Source organism: Myodes glareolus, chromosome 6 (genome assembly GCF_982192425.1).
Source record: "Myodes glareolus chromosome 6, mMyoGla1.1, whole genome shotgun sequence".
Taxonomy (NCBI): domain Eukaryota; kingdom Metazoa; phylum Chordata; class Mammalia; order Rodentia; family Cricetidae; genus Myodes; species Myodes glareolus.
Genome location: NC_142031.1, coordinates 112,137,109 through 112,158,797, shown reverse-complemented (window position 1 = coordinate 112,158,797; position 21,689 = coordinate 112,137,109). Strand labels below are relative to the sequence as shown.

General features: G+C 40.7%; 1 protein-coding gene across 2 annotated transcripts; it reads left to right on the top strand.

The window, feature by feature from the left end:
* The first annotated feature begins 3,409 nt into the window (after positions 1 to 3,409).
* Positions 3,410 to 18,519, top strand: Nup42 (nucleoporin 42). 2 transcript variants are annotated; one of them, XM_048440296.3, is made up of 7 exons: positions 3,410 to 3,615; positions 5,827 to 6,052; positions 7,580 to 7,674; positions 12,700 to 12,776; positions 13,355 to 13,441; positions 16,198 to 16,282; positions 17,491 to 18,519. In XM_048440296.3, exons 1-7 carry the CDS (start codon positions 3,486 to 3,488, stop codon positions 18,051 to 18,053), a joined length of 1,263 nt encoding a protein of 420 aa, XP_048296253.1. In that variant the 5' UTR covers positions 3,410 to 3,485; the 3' UTR covers positions 18,054 to 18,519. The 2 variants fall into 2 exon arrangements, with proteins under 2 accessions (XP_048296253.1, XP_048296254.1); XM_048440297.3 differs by lacking the exons at positions 3,410 to 3,615; positions 5,827 to 6,052; positions 12,700 to 12,776.
* Positions 18,520 to 21,689: the final 3,170 nt, after the last annotated feature.

Sequence of the window (21,689 nt, the reverse complement as noted above, 5' to 3'; positions counted from 1 at the left end):
GGCTGTTTTTCTTCTCCTGTGTAACTATCTTCATATAGTCCTTTTATAAACACAGCAATCATTTTGGCTTTATTAGTTTTTTACTTAGGTATATGAATGTTTTGTCTGTCTGTATGTGTATGCCTGGTGGCCTCAAAGGTCAGAAAAGGGGTCAAATTCGCTGAAACTGGGATTTGACAGTTTTAGACAGTTGTGAGCTACCATGTGGATTCTGGGAATTGAACCCAGGTTCTCTAGAATAAGCAGCTAGTGCCCTTAACCTTTGCGCCATCTCTAGCTGCCCTGAAATCAAGATACCCACCTGTTTCTGCTTGCCAACTGCTGGGACTAAGGGTGTGCGCTGACATATCAAATGGTACTTTATCTTAAACTACTTGCATCTACAAAGATTCTGTTTCCAAGTGAAAACACATTCTGTAGTTCTAGGTAGACATGAATTTTGTGAGGAGCACTATTTGACCTAGTACACCCTTACAAACTCCAACCTTGGGCAACCTCCACTTCCAGATTTGACTGTTGGAACATTTTTATGTATGATTTTTAACTTTGCACTTTCATTTTAAAATGTGGCTAGTTGGAGCTGGAGAGATGGCACTTGATGCTCTTGCAGAAGAACCCAAGTATGGTTCTTTGCATCCACTCAGAGGCCCACAACCATGGACAACTCTACTTCCAGGGGATCTGATGCCCTCTTTCTAGCCTCCTCAAGTACCAAGCATACACAGTGAAGCACATGAGTACATACATACATGGTAAATATAAATTTTTAATGTGGCTAAATTTTCTGGTGACAAAATATTCATTTATCATGCTACATTGTGGTTATACTAATAGATGAACTACCCATGTAGAATGTGCAGCACAGTTTAAAATATTTTAAATATACTAGCTGTTCTTTTTTAGGCTGTATGAACTAACTAGAAGACATTATATCAAGTTTGATATAGCTTTCAATAAAGCTGCTTTACCCCTAGTGGTCTCTATCATGATCCTAGTAAGAATGTATCCCCCCAAGAACTATTATACACAATTCTTAAAGCCAGGATAAGGGTAAAGTAAACTGGACTCAAAATTGCATTGTATATAAGTTACTTTCTATAAAAGTTATATTTCATTACTTTTTTCAAAAAGTTTCTTTCCTGTAGTGTGCTCTGCTTTCATCTCAGTATATGCTGGGTTTGTTGGTGTTCTATCCTTGGAAGTGACCTATTTTGATAATACATGATTAAGTTTTGAAAAATCACAATTTGAGTATGAATGTTTAGTAACCAAAAATTGTTATGTACTATAAACAGGAATTTTGGTTTTGTGGTCTAGTTTTTAAAACTTGACATTATAATATGAAAACTTTTGAGCCATTAACTATTTTAATATACCCATATCCAAATAATATATGCCACTTAAACAGATATTCAACTAAGTCTATATTCTTTTTTCATTGTGTGCATTAGGGAAAAAAATGCTTATTGTGTTTACCAAAGGAAAGGAGATATTTAGGGGAAAAAAAACTTTTTAAGACTGATAATCTTAACCTATGTCAAAGACTTTAAGAAAATCCAATTTACTCCATCCAACAGGACACCAACCCAGTTCCCCCTAAATCTCAGTCTACTGGAAATATGAAAGGGCAATTTTATGGGTTGTAACATTTAACACTTGGTTGATCCTCTTGAATACCTTAAGTTTCCTCCAAAGATTTTTACTGGTTCCCTCTTCATTTTCTTCTTTTTTAAACTAATTTCTGTGTTGTATGGTGGGTAGATTAAAAAGTAATCTGAAGCAGGTGTGATAGTTCACACCTTGGTAGGCTGAAGCAGGAGAATGGCTAACTTCTGAGTCCAGCCTTGTTCACACCTACATGGAGAGCTGTGTGGAATATGTTCATACTCTTCCTATTACTGTGACAAAACATGGTAAAAGCAACATCGGGAAATGGGTTGATTCTGACTCACAGTGTAAAGGTTCAGCCCATCACAGCCTGGGAGGGAGTTCAGCCTCGGGAAGTGGGTTGATTCTGACTCACAATGTAAGGGTTCAGTCCATCAGGACCTGGGAGGGAGTTCAGCATCGGGAAGTGGGCTGATTCTGACTCACAATGTTAAGGGTTCAGTCCATCAGGGCCTGGAAGAGAGTTGGGCGGGAACATGAGGCAGCTGGTCACATTGCATTTGCAGTCTGGAAACAGCAATGGATGCTCATCTTGAATTTGCCTTTTTATTCGATGTGTGACCCCACTCCATGAATGGTGCAGTCCAAACTTGGGGTGTCTTCTCTCCAGTTAAACCTTCCTGGAAGCGTCCTCACAGGCATGCCCAGCGGTGTGTATCTATGGGAATTGTAAAATCTAACACCTCGAAGTCCAGAGATGTGTGTCAACTTGACAAGATTAACCATCCCAAGTGTTATGCTTACTGACTAGAGTTTTGTTTGACATCTTTTCATCCTCTGGCATAATCAAGATGTAAAGTGAGCTAAAGATGTATTTAGAGGTTTTTTTTTTCTTGGTTTTTCGAGACAGGGTTTCTCTGTAGCATTTGGAGCCTGTCCTGGAACTAGCTCTTGTAGACCAGGCTGGCCTCGAACTCACAGAGATCCTCCTGCCTCTGCCTCTAGAGTGCTGGGATTAAAGGCGTGCGCCACCACCGCCCGGCTTGTACTTAGAGTCTTGAGAGTCCCTGAACTGTCTTCAATTCTTAGTTTGTCCACAGTAGCCAATATTTACTTTCAAGAGCACTTCATTTTGCTTTTATATAGTGTACTTTATACTGATACACGGTCCTGTTTGAGAACTGCAAAGTTGATATATGGAACATACCAGGTGTGTGTGTGTGTGTGTGTGTGTGTGTGTGTGTGTGTGTGTGTGATCTTAGCACTTGGGAAACAGGTGCGCCTCTGGGTTCAAGGCCTGTCAGGGAGAAAAGAAATGTTTTCAGAAAACCTTTATTGAAGCTGTGCATCCGTTAAAGTGGGATGCTTGTGTGTTAGTTTTCCAGACAAATTTCATTCTTCTTGATCAAATTTCAAAGGGCAATATTTACGTGAAATTTTACGAACAGTATTTCTCAGTGTGCAGGAAGACAGTACCAACTAAGAAAATATTGTGATGTTTTTCGCCTGCAGTGCGTCCTGGTTCCTGGCTTTCTGCATCGTTTTCTTTTTGAGCCCGGTTTTACTTTTTTTTTTTTTCGCCTAAATAAACGTAATGAACGACTGGGCCTCGCAAAACTACAGCCTACTAGAACCTTGGTGGTTGTCTGCTATAACACGAACCCTTTAGATTCGGGTCGGGTTTTTCCTCAAGACGTCTTCACACGTGCGCGGGCTGGGCTGCTCTTCTCAAATCCCATTGGCTAAAGCCCACGCCGCTCACCGCCCTGGAGACGGCTCGCAGAACCTCTGGACGCAGGGGGATGACGTCACACCAGCGACAGGACTTTGGTTGTTAGAAACTGGGCCTGAAGACCGCGGGCTGGGACGGCGCTAAGATGACCATTTGCCAGTTTTTCCTTCAAGGCCGGTGCCGCTTCGGAGACCGCTGCTGGAACGAGCATCCCGGCACCCGGGGTGCGGGCGGGGCCCGGCAGCCGCCACCACAGCAGCAGCCGCCGCCCTCAGGTGACGCTCCCCACCTGTAGGGTTGTCAGTTCGGCTGATCAGACTAGGACGGGGCTTTGGACCTGGATGCTGGTACCAAACTCTGCATTTTAAAATTAGAAGTATATTTTATTAAAACCACTTCGTTGGTGAATTCCATCGGTTGGGAGAATTGGCGTGGGTCCATCCTGACCTACTTTGCCCCGCCTTGTCCTTGATCGCATGCTTTAAAGCTTGGGCTTTAGTTGGTAGAGTGGGATGCTGGGCTAAGAACCTTACAGGTTTTGAGGAAAGAGTATTCAGGGGCCAGGCATTAAACCAGCCGGGCAGCACAAGGTTTTAAAAGTCAGATTCATTTATTTTCTTCGTTTTGGAACCTAGGTTTTAACGTTATTATTGGCTGCTTCTTTTTCCTTGTCTTTAAGGTTCATCCAGTCATTTGTGTAGCATGGTGGAGGAGACAGATTGTGTCGTTCATCTACAATTGATCTAGTGGAACGCTCCAACAATTAGGCCTCGAGTTCTGATAAAATATTGATGTGTTCCCAAGGGCTGCTGGGAGTAATGCTTGCCATGTCTCTGAAAACCTACTTTAAATGTAGTAATTTGAAAGTAAACGTTCGGTAGATAAAGAACTGGGTCAAAAAACAAAACTTTAGGATGAAAAGGAGGAAAAAATTCTGTGAAGTTATAAAACCAAAATTAGGGCTATCCAGTGCAGTATAAAGTAGTTGATTTCTATATGGTGTGACCCACACACACACATATACATAAAGGATTTGGAACTTCAAAACAAAATGCCCTTAATTCCTACTTCAGAAATGTGGTTCAGCTGTCTTTTCCATTTTCTATTTCTCTTTGGATTTATGGAGTAATTTAGAATATGGCTACACCTATCGTTACGTTTTTAGTATATTTTAAATGACATATTTTCCAAATCAGTCATAAGATGAATTACCTTTATCATAGCCTCAACTACAAAGTGATAAAATTAAAAACAATTCAAAACTGGAAAGATATTCTATTGACTCATTTTTGCAACTTTTTTTTCTTTTAAAGATTTATTTATTATGTATACAGTATTCTGTCTGCATGTATGCCTGCAGGTCAGAAGAGAGCATAAGATCTCATTACAGATGGTTGTGAGCCACCATGGGTTGCTCAGGACCTTTGGAAGAACAGTCATTGCTCTTAACCTCTGAGCCATCTCTCCAGCTCCCTTGGCTTGTTTTTTATATTCATGAAATTTAGAAATCTACCTGTACTTTATCCCCCTATTAGCGAGCTCTATAATCTCCATATGGAAGATAGGTATGTGGGTATTGTGTCCACAGAGGGAAGACTGAGGCAAATGGTCTTTAAATATCTATTTAAGGACCGATAGTCATTTTTATTGTCCAGTTTATTCATTGTCCTTTTTCATTCATTCTCTCTCTATATGACCCAGTGAAGAAGCAAATTAATGAAAACATAACTTCCCGAACACACACATTCACCCAGCGCTAGGCCAAAACACAGACCTTAGCATGCTAGGCAAAAGCTCATCCACTGAAGAGCTGTACTTTTAGAGTGTCTTCTGTTTGTTCCACAATGGGCAAGCAGTTTAATAGGCTTATCAAAGCTGAACTCAGCAATGTATCTTTGTTTTTCTATGTATTTCTAATCCTCTTGATCTCCTTTTTAAAAAATTTTCATACGCATTGGTGTTTTGCCTACATGTATATATCTGTGTGGCTGCTGGATCCCCTGGAACTTGTGTTATAGTTGTGAGCTGCCATGTGGGTGCTAGGGTATGAACCCAGGTCCTCTGGAAAAGCAGCCAGTGCTCTTAACTGCTGAAGCATCTCTCTGGCCCATTGGTCTCATTTTTTGTTGTTTGTTTGGGTTTTTCTTTTATTCATTTGAGATAGGGTCTCACTATGTAGCCCTGGCTGGTCTAGAACTCGCAGAAGTCTGCCTGTCTCTGATTTCACAGTGCTGTGATTAAAGTCTTAAACCAACACACCTGACTTTGATCTCATTTTTTAAATGCAATTAGAACATTATGTGATTAGTTATAACATGTAACAAACTATAAATCATAAAGGGATTAACATTTTAAAATGGTAGAAAATAGCACTTTAGTAGCCTTTACATGATTTCTAGATATAATAAGATAAAATGTAATGGAGATTTCCAAGATTTGAAACAGTTACCAATTTTATGATTCTTTAATTTTCTTGATTATTTTAGGGAGTAACAGGCGTGGTGGGTGGAATGCCAGCAGCCAGAGATACTCCAATGTCATCCAGCCATCCAGCTTCTCCAAGTCCACACCATGGGGTGGCAGCAGAGATCAAGACAAACCATTATTCGGCTCTTTTGATTCTGGGGCTTCCACCAGCAGAGGCTTTGGATCTTCTCCAAATCCTTTTGCTTCACTTCTCTCTGAAGAGCAGAAAGATGAAAAGAAACTGCTGTAAGTTAAAGTTTTGTAGAAAGTCACTGCCCAATTGCTTGGTTTTTCCAGAAGCACTTAAGTCTTTTCTATGAAAAAGAGTAATGTTGAAAATCAGAGTAAACAAAACTATATGAGCACACTTTAAGGTTAGTCCTGCTTACAAGGTCATTGTACTCTGTATTCTTTAGAGTACTGGGTGACTCAGAACAACTGTGGTCCTGAATATTACTGATAATAGCACTTCTTTTTCTTTGTAAAACTTTTATTTCAGTTACCCTATTTGAAGTTCCATAAATAGTGGCTTTTTAAGTTTTGTTTGTTTGGTGGGGAGCAGGAGCTGTTTTGTTTTAAGACTTTAAGACAGGGTCTCCCTGTGTAGCCTTAATTGGCTTGGAACTCACAGAGATCACTGCCTCTAGAGTGCTGGGATTAAAGGTGTGTGCCCAGCTGTTTATTTTTGAAGTGCTGAAAATTGAACGTGAATTTTTCAGGTGTATTGGGCAAGCATCAATTTTGTGTGTGTGTGTGTGTATATATATATTTATATATATAAAGAAGGCAAAATTCTGTTTATTGTGATTCTAAGTGTAATAACATATTCTTTTTGATACCTATCTGTTTACTAATGGCCACATTCTAGATGGAAAGAAACTTTAATTTAGAACCATTTGTATCCACAGGTTTGTTTCAGATTAACTGTTAAGTGCATGGGCCTGGGGACTGGAGAGGTGAATGCCTCACAGGTTGAGATTATTGGCTGATCTTCCAGAGGTCCTGGGTTCAATTCCCAGCACCCACATGGTAGTTTACAACTGTCCAGGGGATCCAACACCTTTACACAGACATGCACAGCAGGCAAAACACCAATGCACATGAAATTAAAAATAAACGAATTTTTTTAAAATATATTTTTAAAGTGTGTGGACCTGTTTCCTGTATTACAAAGTAGAAAATTAAGAAAACTGTCTCTGAAGTCCTATAACCCACTCTTAAATTTTAATGCTTCTCCATAACTAATAGTAATACTATTTGTTGTTCCCAGTTAACAATTGTGTTATTGTGTTTATTCTTTAAAAAATATTGTATTTCTGATGTGTATTATAGTTCTTTAAAAATTTTAGTTCTTTAAAAAATATTATATTTCAGATAATTCTTAAATATTGATTAGTCTTTCTGTGAATTAGAAAGCCAACACTGGTTGATTATTCTAGATTATTTGTAACTACAAAATATAAGGTGTTTGTTGTTTGGGAAACAAGTTCTCGATGTGCAGCCCAGATTGGCCTTAAGCTCACTGTGTCCCTGACTGACCTCAGAATCCTCCTTAGCCACCCAGGAGCTGGAATTACAGCTGTGCTCACCACACTCAGGTTGTAATTTGTATTTCTGTGAACTTCTGGGATAGAAAAGATGTAAGTTTGTATATTTATTTAATAGAATTTAAAATTTCAGTCATTCTACTTCATAAATAACAATTTTAACAAGCAAGTGGAAATACCCATTACTCTTTCATTTTTATTTATTCTCTCTCTTTTTTTTTTTCAGGGAAGGAATTGTTAAAGATGTAGAGATTTGGGAATCATCGGGGCAGTGGATGTTCTCTGTTTACTCACCAGTGAAAAAGAAACCTAACATTTCAGGTAACTGGAAAACACTTGATTGATTAAGTCGGTGGTTGGTTGCTTTTTGTTGTGTGCTTAGGATTGAACCCTGGCCTTCATTCATGCTAGGCAAAAGTCCTACCACTAGGCTATAGTACTTGTATGTGTTTTTAAAATAGATTCCAAAGTGACTACTTTCTAAAACTAAGACTGTGCTAAATAAATTTACTCCAAACTTAGGAATAGCTAGAATTTGGTCTTTGTTTAAAGTATTCCAACTGAACTTCATAATAGAGAGACTGAGAAGGATAATGTAGTTCTTTTCAGTTGTATTATTCTCAAGAAAGAATAATAAAATCAGGACCCACCACAATTACAGTTCAATCGAGGAAGTTCTACTGTATTGGTTCCCTCTGTGAAACCTCCGAACCTCCTAGCTCCGTCAGCAACCAGGAGTGTCAGGAGCTACCCACCATCACAGCCTTCAGGGCTTGGTTCCATTTCTTCTTTGTCCCTTCCAAGAATTTTTTTTCATAAAGTCCGTGAGATGTTCCTGGGTAGTTTGAAGATGATGAGCTACATGGGTGGTGTTTTTTTTAGAATATTCCTTTCTTTCCATTTTCTTTTTTTCCATGATAACCTACTGCCTCTCTGAAACTTGGGCTACTGAGGTTTTCCAAGTCTGCTCTGGGATATCTGGAGTCTTTCTCCTGTCGAGGAAACAATAGACATGGCACAGCCAGGAACCCTTGAAGTTAGTGTCCCAGAATCCTAGGAAAGCCACTGCACCTCACCCCTTGCCTCATTCTCACCTTAATTACTTTTTTATTCATTTAAAAATTGTTTACTGGGTTTCATTTGTCCTACTTCCTGATGTGCATGCAAGGGGCTCATCGTGAGGCGAGCAGGCGGGGTTCCCTGATCTCCCCGAGAGGGACACATTGTGAGGCGAGCAGGCGGGGTTCCCTGATCTGTGCAGCTGTGACTGTAGAGAGCTCTGGGTGGGGTTACCATGTAAGATATAGAACATTCAGTTAAATTTAAATTTCAGATAAGTAAGGAATATTTTTAATATATGTGTATCCTGTGTAATATCTGGGACATAATAAAATATTTGTTTTATGTCTGAAATTTCAGCTTACCTAGATGTTCTGGATTTTTATTAGTTTAATCTGCCAACCTAACCCTGACACATCTGTAGGAACTATATATGTTCATAAAAGTTTTCATAATAATACTAATACACTGGTGGTTACTTTCAGTGTTGAAATTTATACTATTAAAAATGGAAGGTACATATACACCAGGCTTTTGCCCTTTATCCATGTATGATGTTCACTATGAGGAAGAACACTTGGGTTATCATGTTACTTTGTCACAGACAGATTTTATTGGAAAGAATAACATCTGTGGTTATTCAGACTTAGCTTAGGCAGATATTTTCTCAACAATGAATGAGATAAATGTGTGTCACCTCAAGGGGCAGGGTGGCAGTAGGAGGATGGCAGGGTTACCGCTCATAATAAAACTGAAGTTTCCTAGGAAAAGTTAGAGTATGAGAAACCTTTCTGTCACAGAAACACGATAGCATCTCAATACTCAAAATCTCTTCAAGAAAGACTAGTGACAGCATTAATATGTGAGGATTTCAAGGTTGGTTTGTTTGTTTTTCTTTTAGTGTTCTAGAATGCCCTGTGTCAACATATAGAAGTTCTGTAGGACATAACTAATAATCTTCAAGACTGTAGCATTGTGTTACAGAATCGTGCTGGCTGAAATCTATTCTAAGTCCAAGATAAACTAATAAATTATAACAAAACACAAAAGTTCATTGGGTTTTGCGTCTACATTATAACTGACCTTTAAAACCCTCCCACTTGTCTGGGCATAGTGGCACACACCTTTAACCCCAGCACTTGAGGGACAGAGACAAGCAGGTCTCTGTGAGTTTGAGGCCAGCCTGGTCTAGAGAGTGAGTTCTAAGACAGCCGAGCTACATAGTGAGACTTTATCTTGAAAAGCAAAAAACCGAAACCATTCCACTCCACTTTTCCAGTACTGGTGCATTGTCAAAGAATATCCACATTTAACTGAAAAGGCCAATGACTTCTTTTTCCAGTGACATATCTGTGGAATGTAGTTCTTATACAGCAACCACACTGCAGCGGAATGAATGAAAAAACACCTACAGAAGCACATACAGGAATCCAGTAGTCAGCTGGCAAGATGCCAATCAGCAATAAGAGTATGTGCTATTCTTGCAGAGTCTGTGAGTTCAGTTTCTTCCTGTGACTACCTCCAGCACATCCAATACTGCATTGACTTCTACAGACATCTGCACTTACATGTCACTACTACAGAACAGATGCATAGCCATACCCATAATTAAAAATATTTTTTTTAAACCGGGGAGGGAGGGTGTCAGACGCCTTTAAACCCACCACTCGGGAGGCAAACGCAGGTAGATCTCTGTGAGTTCGAGGCCAGCCTGGTCTACAAGAGCTGGTTCCAGGACAGGCTCCAAAACTACAGAGAAACCCTGTCTCGAAAAACCAAGTAATAAGTTTTTTAAAAATCTAGCTGTCTGTTAAGCCAAATATTAATAAGAGCTATAGACAGATTTGCTGTTTATTTCACTAAAGTTTTTTTGTTTTAGAAAATAAAGTCTGTGGGTGCATGCATAGTTTATCATAAAGAACTAACTTTTCCTCTGTAGCTAGAAGATTGCTCTTGTATCATGTCCTTGTTTGCTCTTCTGTTGCTGTGATAAATATCATGACCCAAAAGCAACTTGGAGAAGAAAGGGTTTGTTTGACTTACAGGTTCATAGTCCATCATTGAGGGAAGCCAGGGCAGGAACTAAAGACGGGAAGAGCCTGAAGCAAAAACCACAGGGAAACACTGGTCACTGGCCTGCTTCCCCAGGCCTGCTCAGCTAGCTTTTTCACACAGCCCAATTCCAGCTGCCTAGGGATGCCATTACCCACAGTGAGCTGGGCCCTTAGCCTTCGTGCATCCATTAGTAATTAAGAAAATGCCCCACAGACATGCTCACAGCCCCATCCTCAACTGAGGTTCTTGCCGAGAGTGTCACCATCACATACCACCCTTCCAAAGCCTGAGAAAATAGTTATTCACGTCATTTTCTGTGTCCTGTGATTCAGATAAACTCTGGTTGTTCACAGCTTGGAAAAATAGAGAGTAATTGAGGTGGAGTGTTCTTGAAGAAGAGTTATGCATTCTTATGAAACAATTAGAGCTAAGCCCTGGGTGAAGAGAAAGTACCTGTTAGATAAGACTTGGGAAAACCCTTGAGGTGAGAGCCATGAGCCCAAAACACTCAGGAAAGAAAATAACAGAAATAATACAGTACAAAGCCAGGGTGGTAGCCAAGGTCCACATGGTGTGGGGTCCGATCACATTGGGTGTACAGTATGAAGAGCTTAAGCAGGAGGATGTGGGCTGATGAGGAAAAGCTCGGTGGTACAGCAGGGAGAATGAGCTGTTGGGAGCAGGAGCAAGTCAAGATGCGGGAGACAAGTTAGGAAGTAATTGCTGATGATGGGTTAGAGCTGTTGGCAGTGGAGACAGAATTGGTCAAATTTGAATTCTGTTTTGAACCAGTTTTGATATATTAGATAAAGAAAAGCAAATACCGTATGATTCACAAATGCTCTTTGTCCTGAACTATTGGTGCTACTGGAGTAAACTGAATGGTACCTGGGTACCAAGGGAGTCTGTAGAAAATAGACATTTCCATTCTTAATCTTCTCAGTGCTTAAAGGTAGTCATTGCTCTGGACAGTAAAAATCACTAGGTAGTAGAGAGACTGAAATATTTTTTTTGTATTTCCTTTAAAATAATGTGCATATTAAAAGCACTGTCTGATCTTCCAGAAGACCTGGGATCAATTTCCAGCATCCAAATGGCAGCTCACAGCCGTCTGTAACTCCAGTTCCAGAGGATCTGACACCAGGCACACACATGATGCACATGCATTCATGCGGGCAAAACATCCATACTCCACGTCATTTATGTATTTATATATTTCTCTATATAAAGTGATCATCATCTAGTTTTGTTTTCTTAGTGTTTGCTTTTTTTTAGCATGGCCTCAAGATCTCAGGCATGCCAGGCAAACATTCTGCCACTGAGCTTTCTTTCCTAATGGTATTTTACATTTAATTTGTCAATGAAAGTACTAGAGTAAGCATCCTTTTGTGTAGCACCCTTTGTCTATATGCATGTATAATTATAGGTATCTGGATAAATCCTAGAAGTGTAGGTCAAAGTCTGTAAACATTACTTATGGACAGTTTGCCCCAGAAAATCTCTTAGTATGTTCAGAACAGCATCCATTACCACACACTGAGTAACAATAATCATCATCTGTTCTACTGTCTGCCAGTCCGTAAGGAGAGCATTTTATCACTAAGTAGCATTTTTAAATTTTCTTTTATTTACTAGCCTTTTGAAATTCTAGTGAACTGCTTATACTTTCTGTCTTTGCTGTATTCTGTACTGACTTATGAACAGTACTTCTGTGTTAAAGATGTAAAGATCTTCCAGCAATTCCCAGCAACCACACGGTAACTCACAACCATCTGTAGTCAGTTCTGGTGCCCTCTTCTGGCTTGCAGGGATACATACACACAGAACACTGAATACTGAATACTTGATAAATAAATGAATTAAAAAAAAATAAAAAAGATGTTAACTCTTTTGTATGTAGTCATGGTTTCCCTGATTTATCATATGCCTTTTAAATCTGTTTATTGTAGACTTAACAGCATTTTTTTATGCTAGAGTTTGAATGTGTATGTAGTCAGATCTTTCATTTTCCTTTTGTCCTTTATCTTTGCAGAATTCTTCATTTGAAGAAGAAATAGCTGTATCTTATTCTGATTTAATAATTTAAGCATTAGTATATAGGCTTTGGAGTTTACTCTATGATCTTGAAGTTTTTCTGATAACCAGCATTAGCACGTTTTCTTGTCTAGCACGCCAGCCCTACCAGAATCAGCAGTACTCACTGTTTAAATCCCAAATGATTCCTCACTTCAGGTTTCACAGATATTTCACCAGAAGAGTTGAGGCTTGAATACCATAACTTCTTAACCAGCAATAACTTACAGAGCTATGTAAGTTTGTTTCCTATTTCTCTACCCCAGTAGCACTTGGCTGTCAATTACTGTTTTCTGTGTTTGTAGTGGCTTGCTTGTGTTTGGGCACATTTGGTGAGAACTGTTAATTCTTTATAGGCCACTGCCTTTTTAAATTTTTTTCTAGACTACTTTCTTTGAAATTGTCTAATTGTCTAAATTGTTAAAAAATAGAACTCAAGCCATCTATCTTTAGAAAAATATTGTTGCTTCTGTTCGGTGCAGATCCCATGATGAATACTAGAAAAACAAAGTGACATAAACGGCACTTCTGCTAAATAGATTAACTCCTTTGAATACCAGACATTCAAAAGAAAAGAGTCTGAATGGGTGGTCAGTAGAGTAAGTTGGGTACCTGAAGGAAATGAGAATTTCTGTTGTCTGCAGCCAGGATTATGCTAGTTTACATTATCCCCTCCTGTCCAGATAGCGCCGGTTCTGCACTGCCAGGTGACCCACCATGAGATCCAGCGAGCTAGAGAACAGAGCTGGAGCTGGCAAGCAGGAGCACGGGTTAAACATTCAATATTGAGTTACCTCTTGTCTTCTCTCTTCAGCTAAATTCTGTTCAACAGCTAGTAAGTCAATGGAAGAATAGAATAAATGAACTGAAAAATTTAAATATGTCAACCAAGGGAACTCTGGTGAGTATTGAAGAATTTTCTTCAAAGAAGTGACTCATCTTTGCATTTTGTGGTGTTGCTTTTTTTTCTTTTTTCTTTCTTCTTCTTTTTTTTTTTTTTTTTAAGACAAGAGCTCACTTGTCCTGCAACTTGCTGTGTAGCCCAGGCTGGTCTTGAACTCAGAACCACCTATCTCAGCCTCCTCTTTTCTAGGATTATATTCATTATCCACCATGCCTAGCATTTATTGCTTTTTTATTTATTTTTTGAGACAGGGTCTCATCTGACTGACCTGGATCTCAATATGTAGACCAGATTAGCCTCAAACTCGTAGATATTCCTGGCCCTACCTTGAATGCCAGGATTAAAGCTATACACTGGTTCTATTGCTTTTTTTATTTTTTTTTTAATTTTTATTTATGTATATGAGCGTTTTGCTTGCATATATATGTCTGGTCCAGTGGAGGCTAGAAGAGGGTGTCAGATCCCCTGGAATTGGAGTTACAGACAGTTGAGAACTTCATGTGGATTCTGGGAATCAAACCCAGGTCCTCTTGAAGAACAGTCAGTGCCCCTAACCTCAGAGCCATCTTTCCAGCCCCCTATGATTTTTGACAGAGAATGCTTCAATTTGAAGGGTAAAATCTCTGTGGAGAATTAACTCTGCCTATGGTCATTTATAGTTGAAGCCCTAGAATGTATTTCTTTCTCAGAAAAGTAGGGACAATTATGCTTTCTAAAAACAACTCTTAGTTAGACATGGTAACACACTCCTTTAATTCCAGCACTAGAAAGACAGAGGTAGGCAGATCTCTGGGAGTTTGATGACAACCTGATCTATATACTGAAGTCCAGGACACCCAGAACTGCTTAAAGAGACCTTGTCTCAAAATAAATAAAAGTAAAGACTATTTTTAGGCTGGGTAGTGGTGGCACACACCTTTAATCCCAGCACTCGAGAGGCAGAGGCAGGTGGATCTTTGTGAGTTCGAGGCAAACCTGGTCTACAAGAGCTAGTTCCAGGAGAGGCTCCAAAACTACAGAGAAACCCTGTCTCAAAAAACAAAAAAACAAACAAACAAACAAACAAAAACTATTTTTAGTGTAAGGTTTTTAACTGGGGTAGGGCTAGTTTTAAAAACTGAGAAATATTACAAATTCAAGTACTTAAAGATGTGTTTATGCCGCCTTGCAGTTGTATAATGCCATTTGAACTTAGTGGGGTTATTTAGGTATATTGTGACCCCAGCTGAGACGTGACCCTATCGCCATTGATGAGAGCTCATAAAACAACACTAACTGAGTGTAAGGAACTGTTTCATCCCTGGGATGAATGTTTCCAGCTCTTTGCTAACATTGAAAGGGTCACTCTACTGCTGATCTGAGAGAACCATCCTGGGCTGACTTAGCACATATCATCGTTCATTCTTTTATCATGAGTATGGATATACTCAAATTTGTTTAGCCATTTACCTATTTACCTGTTGGTGACTATTACTCTAAGAAAGAGAAGCAAGGAAAGAACAACAACAACCTGAAAGAATCTGTCTTATAAAACTATGGAAGGGACATAGCTTATGTGTAGTGATGAGCAGATGAGCAGTTGTGTGGGGCCGGAAGTCAAGAAAGGGCTGTTATCTGCCCGGGAAGAGTGCAGGGAGCTCCTAGGGTCACAGTAATGTCCTGAATTTTGATTGTGCTGATTTTAAGTGTGTCGGGATTCACTGAAATATGTCAAAACAAAGCATCTAGCATTGGTTCTCAACTTGTCAGTCTTGACCCCCTTGGAGTCAAATAACCCTTTCACAGATGCTGCGTATCAGAGATCCTACAAATCAAATATTTACATTACGATTCATAACAGTAGTAAAAGTACAGTTATGAAATAACAATGGAAATAATTCTCTGATTGGGGATTCCTACAACATGAGGAGCTGTATATGTTAGAGGGTGACAGCATTAGGAAGGTTGAGTTAATGTGATAGCGTGTGTTAATGTGATAGCGTAGTCTAAGTTGCTTCCAAGGATATGAAGTTCAGCCAACTTGGTCTGCTTAAGAGAGTCGGAGAAAGGCACGGTGGTACACAGCTTTCATCCTAGCACTTAGAGGCAGGTGGATATCAGTGACCTCAAGGCCTCGTCTACACAGTGAGTTACAGGTCAGCCAAGGATACATAGTGAGACCCTGTCTTAAAAGAAAAAAAAAGTCTTGGAGGAAAGGAGTCAGTGACAGGTTCTTTGAAGGGTCATCTGTCTGCAGAGTAGGACCGTCTGCTGGGTTTTGGTAGTAAGCTTTTGATAACATGTGACCTCGCTTGAGCTGAAGCGTTTGAGTAGACTGGGCATGCTCTAACATCCAGAGTGCTTCACAGGTGTAGGTTTGACCTTATAAACACTGGAAGTGTGCTTTTTTTTAAAATGTAATTTTATTTATTCTTGAAATTTTTACATATGGATACGATGTATCTTGATTTTTTAAAAAAATACTTTTCTGATTGTAATATATGTTGCTTTTAGAAATTTAGCAAGTACAAAATTAAAATCATTCATCAGCCAGAGGTAGTCATTGTTCACTTCTATCCATTTTTCTATAGACATTCATATTGGTTGGTTATACATTTTATAGAGTATTATACCCTTTCCTTTGCATGATCACATTATGGGTATTTTGTATACTAGATATTTAGATGCATATTTAAGTAATACATTTTTAAATGTAATGTATGCCGATGGTATCTGGAAATTATTCATCAAGTAGTGTATTGTTTGTTTTTAAGCTCTCTGATGTAAAGGATGGAGCCAGTCAAGCAGCGCCTGCATTTGGGTTTGGAAGTAAGCAAGCAGGGACATTTGGGTCATCAGGTAAGAGACAGAGTGGGACAAGTTTTGCTGACTCAGAAAAGTGGGATGCTATAGGCTTCAACATTTTTTGTTTGTTTTTGTTTTTCGAGACAGTTTCTCTGTAGCTTTGGAGCCTGACCTGGAATTCGCTGTGTGGACCAGGCTGACCTCAAACTCACAGAGATCTGCCTGCCTTTGCCTCCCAAGTGCTGGAATTAAAGGCGTGAGCCACCAACACCCAGTTAATAGGTTTCAACTTTACAAATCCTGAGTCACCAATTTAAATAATTCTCACACGTTTCTCCATTATGGAGCCTTGAAGAACTTACAGATGCTTAGGAAAGGCCGGTCAGAGGGAGGTGTCCTGTGAAAGTCGCTGTGGCTCAGCTTGTAGAAGAAATGCTTCCGCTTTTGAGACAAGGTCTCACTGTGTAGCCCTGGCCTGGAACTCACTATGTAAGCCAGATTGGCTTTGTGATCCTCCTGCCTCTGCCCTCTGAGAACTGGAATTACCAATGTAAGCCACCGTGCCCAGCTCCAGAAGAACCTTTTAGGAATATTTTTTCAGCTCCATAGGAAACTGAGCCTGATGATATACATGTAACTCTAGCATTCAGAGACTGAAGTGAAAAATCAAAAGTTCAAGGCTGTGGTTGCTGGTGGTGGGGGCACACACCTTTAATCCCAGCACTCAGGAGACAGAGGCAGGCAGATGTCTGAGTTTGAGGACAGCTTGATCTACATACAGAGCTAATTCCAGGACAGCCAGGGTTGTGCGGAGAAATCCTGTCTCGAAAAACCAAAAAACAGCAATAATAACAACAAAGGAAAACAAAGACCCCAAAGTTCAGAGCCAGCCTGATCTTCATTACAAGGACAGTCTGCCTCAGGGATCAGATAAGACTAGACCACTGTGGCAGCCGTGCCCTTGGGAACCTCGGGGATCTGATAGGACTTTACCGCTTGGCAGCCGTGCCCTTGGGAACCTATCATTGCACAGCTGTGAGTTTCAGAAGAAGCACAACAAACCAGAAGTTCTCACCCTGCTCTCCAACTGCTCATGCATGCTGGTGAATCAGGGTAGCAGGACTGCCGGGGCAGTGGGGTTCAGATGATTTGCTCTAACCTTGTTTTCACATGTCCCCTAAACTCTTCAGTAGCTAACCATGCCTGGAATAAGAGAAAAGAATAACATGGCTACATTTTCTGACTGTAATCTATTTTTGTAGGTTTTCCAGTGAATAGCAGCAGCAGTAATGTTCAGAACTTTAGTTTTAAAACAAACTCTGGATTTGCCACTGCCCCTTCTGGAAGCACGCCTGTGTTTGGGAGTCCCTCGGCCTTTGGGGCTGGGCCCTCTGCTGGTTCTGCCATTGCTTCCTCCGCTCCAGCCTTTGGATTTGGAAAGCCTGAAGCCACATCTGCTGTTCCATTTTCTTTCAAGAGCCCTGATGCTTCCGGTTTTGGATCACCTGGGTTTTCAGGGTTTCCAGCTTCCTTGGCAGGGAGTCCTTTCGGCCCTGCAGTGGCCCCTGCCTTCGGAAGTGGCAGTTCTGTGGCTGGTTTTGGTAGTCCTGGCCCACAGTCTCAATCTGTATTTGCCAAACCTTCTAATGACTTGTTTGGAGGTAGTAGCATATCAGCCTCCCTCCCCGCCTCTGCCACAAACAATGTACTGTTCACACCCAGGGATCAGCTGACTAAAGAGGAGCTGGATCAGTTCCAGTCCCAGAAATTTACTCTGGGAAAAATCCCATTGAAGCCACCACCTGTGGAACTTCTGACTGTATAAAAGGGCAGTTTCAACTACAGAATGGCTTTAGTCAGACATATGGTGCTTGCCTACGGTCTGGGAGGCTGAGAGAAGGGATGCCACAAATTCAGGGCCAGCCTGAACTGCACAGAGTAAGTAATTGGCCAGCCAGGTCTGTGTGAAACCCTCCACGAAAAATATCTGAATGGTGTTTAAAGAAATGTTTTTTTTAGTGCTTGGGATCACTGGGCCCTCACACATGCAAGGCAAGTTCTACCTGAGCCACACTCTGTCCCTAAATATGTTTTTTAAGATTGTCTTGAGTTATGAGGAATGTAAGCTTTTAGTAATTTGAGGGATTTTAAAGGTTAACATTTTTTATAAACCTAGCTAAATAAAGCACAGCCAAAAACTCAATAAGCAAGGGACTCTTTTGTACTGTAATTGTGAGTGGAACTAAAAAATGCAATGTACTAAATAAAGTAATTTTCTCATTCTGTTCCAATTTATGATCCATCCCTTTAGCAGGGATGTGGAGAGTGGAGCTCAGAACCAGGTACAGTGTCTTGTGCATGTCACTGAGCTACTTCCCAAACTTCTTAATTACGTGTATGGTGTGGGTCTTTTGCCTGCATGTGTGTCTGTGCACTACCTTCATACTTGATGCCCATGGAGGTCAGAAGAGGGTGTCAGATTTCCTGGAACTGGAGTTACAGATTGTGAGCCACCATGTAGATTCTAGGACCCCGATCCTCTGGAATAGCAGTAAGTGCTCCTAACCTCTGAGCCATCTCTGGTCCCAACTCCTGATTTTTTAACATGGGAGGTGGGAATATGTGGAAGGTACTGACGGATTGCTGAATGGGTAAAGAAATTGCTGCATGCGTGTGAGAATCTGAGTTTGGATACCCAGCAATTAGGTATGACAATATATGAATCTGTCACCCCAACACTGGAAGAGCAGAGACATGTGGATGCCCAGAACTTGCTGACCAACCATTCTACCTGAATCAGTGATTTCTAGAAACCTTGTAAGAAACTAAGGGTGGAGAATGACAGGGGAAGACACCCAACCCCAACCTTTGGCCACCACACACACCTGTGCACATACGTGTACACACATGTATCAGACCAAAAAAAAGTGAATGCCTTACCTAGTGAAAGATGAGCGCTCTAAATATTTATACATGCTTGCAAAGAATTCAGTTCCCAGAGGATCCAAATTCTGATCCACTTTAAACAGTGTGACCCCCATCTAACCTGTTCAGGGCCTCAGCATGTTAAACCAAATTCATTCTCAGAATTTGTTTTTATGTTTGATGTTTAGAACTATCCTTGGTAATTGGTAAGTAGAATATAAATTGTTACTCCTTTGGTTTGTGTGTTCCTAGAAAATAGACTAAGAATTCTGCCCCGTGGACCTCAGGGTCTCAGATGAGACCTACCTGTAGATGAATGCTTAGTCATTCCTGTTATTTGGGATATTTACAAATACAAATTTATTTCTCACGAGTTCTGTATACTGTAAATCCAAAGTGTAATTTCAGTGTCTGCTGAATACCTGGTGTGTTCTTCAGAAGTGGCTTGCTGCATCCTCAATGTGACAGAGGGAGATTGTGTCCTTACACGAGAGTGAGCCTGTTCTCTGAAGGCCTTCTGTAAGAGTTCCCTACCCATCCATAATGGTCTGCCATGATGAATGACTTAGTCACTTAAGGGCCCACCTTAGTACAGTTACATTGGTGGTGAAAGTTTCAGCACAGGAATGGGAGGGTGCATTCTAAGCCTAAAAATTGGTTAATGACTCCCTTAGGTTCCAGTTAACTCAGTATTCTTTAACGCTCTAAGGATACACACGGAGGACCCATTAGTCTCAAGTATGTCAGATCATGATAACCATATACCTGCTGGGCATAGTACTCATTTGTAATCCTAGGGCTAGGAAGGCACTCACCTACTTAGTGAGCTCCGGGCCAATAAGCTACCCATTTAGGAAACAAGGTCAGTGACACCTGAAGACCAATGCCTGAGATGGTCCTCCAGCCTTCACATGCATGTGTATACCCATACATACATACCTGCACATGAAAACAACATGCACATACATATACATGCAAAACACTGGGTTTCTTTAGGTCTCTCATATCAAGATAATATATCCAGACTATGGGGCCTTTCCATTGGCCTGGACTTGGAAATACAGAATATTCCAAGTGATCCCCTAGGCAAGTTTGGCAAACAAACCTCTCCAGCTGCATTTTGGCTTGTTTGACTTGTGAGTTTGTTTTAATTGCTGGTCTATTTATGTGCTCCTACACATACAAAAAAAAAGTACAAATAATGAAATAACACAGAGTTGTCAAAAAATGCTATGAGTTATTTTTAAAAAACTAAAAAGCAGCAAAGCCCACAGTGTAGAACCAAATTGTATACGTGTGTGCTGGCATTGGTGAGGAACGAGAAGACTTCAGACTTCGGACAGACTTCAGAGTAACAGACAGGCTAGATGCAGCTGACCTGGTGACCCCTAAGGAGATGCAGCAAGGGCTTGTGTCACTGTGTGGTTGCCTGTCAGCAAGAAGCAGGTAATTCTAGGGGAGCTAGCTGAGCAACTGAAAAGTCCCCCAACAACCCACTCTCTTCACAACTCTTCCAGACTTCCTCAGCCAGGCCAGAGCAAGTGTAGAATTGCAGGTGACGTGCACGCTGAGAACTTGCTAGGAGAGCATGAGCTGTGTAAGGGCTGCTGTACCTCGGTGGTTCTTAGCACAAGACATCTGGCCACCAAAAAAAGCACAGATTTAAAAGGCTTATAAACCAGATGTGATCCACAATCCCAGTGCTCAGGAGCCAAAGGGTTGTCTTGAGTTTGAGGTCATAGTTCAGGACAGCATGGCCTCAGAATAAACTGACTTTAAAAGACACATGACTAGCTACACACAAGAGTGATGGTTCTGTTTAAAACATCCATGGCTAACTGTGGTAATTCATTTATTGGAATATATCCTTTTCAAGTGACCTGTAAGAATAAAATAATTGGAAAAGATTCTAATGAGCCTAAAAAGGTTTTCTATTAACTAACAGGTACAGTGTGATCCGATTTAGAGGAGATTGTATGTGTATCTGAGGGAGGGGCTAAAAGTCAGTGCGGACTCAAGTTTTAGTGTGCTCTAGCTATGCAGCGGGCAGTGTCTTGTTACATATATGGTAAGGTGCTGGAACCTTGATCTTCATTTTCTAAATGAAGTACCAAGATCTGGAGATGTTAAATGCCCATCTGAGACCAACAACTAATAAGGCCGGATTGGACTCTGACACCTGGCCTAGAAGCCGTGCCTTGTCACCACCACGGTGGTCGCTCCTAGGTCATGAGGACTTCCTCTTTTTGTCAGTACTTTCTGCATGCCTTGCCTTTGGGGTGTGCTTTGCAGGTTTCCTCTTACGAGCATTCACTGCAGTAGAACTGTGTAATTAGTGGAGCTTGGTGTCCTGAGATGCAAGGTGAAGGAAGTGCTCTCAGGAGACCCGGAACTCTTCACTCCCCTCCCAAAGCTCCGTCCTCTTTTCTTGCTCTCAGATGAGGACCAAGTCCTCCTGCCTGTCCATGCAAAGGAAAGAGAACACGAGAATGCCAAAGATTCAGTGGAGTCATGGGCGCAGGGAGCTCACATAGCA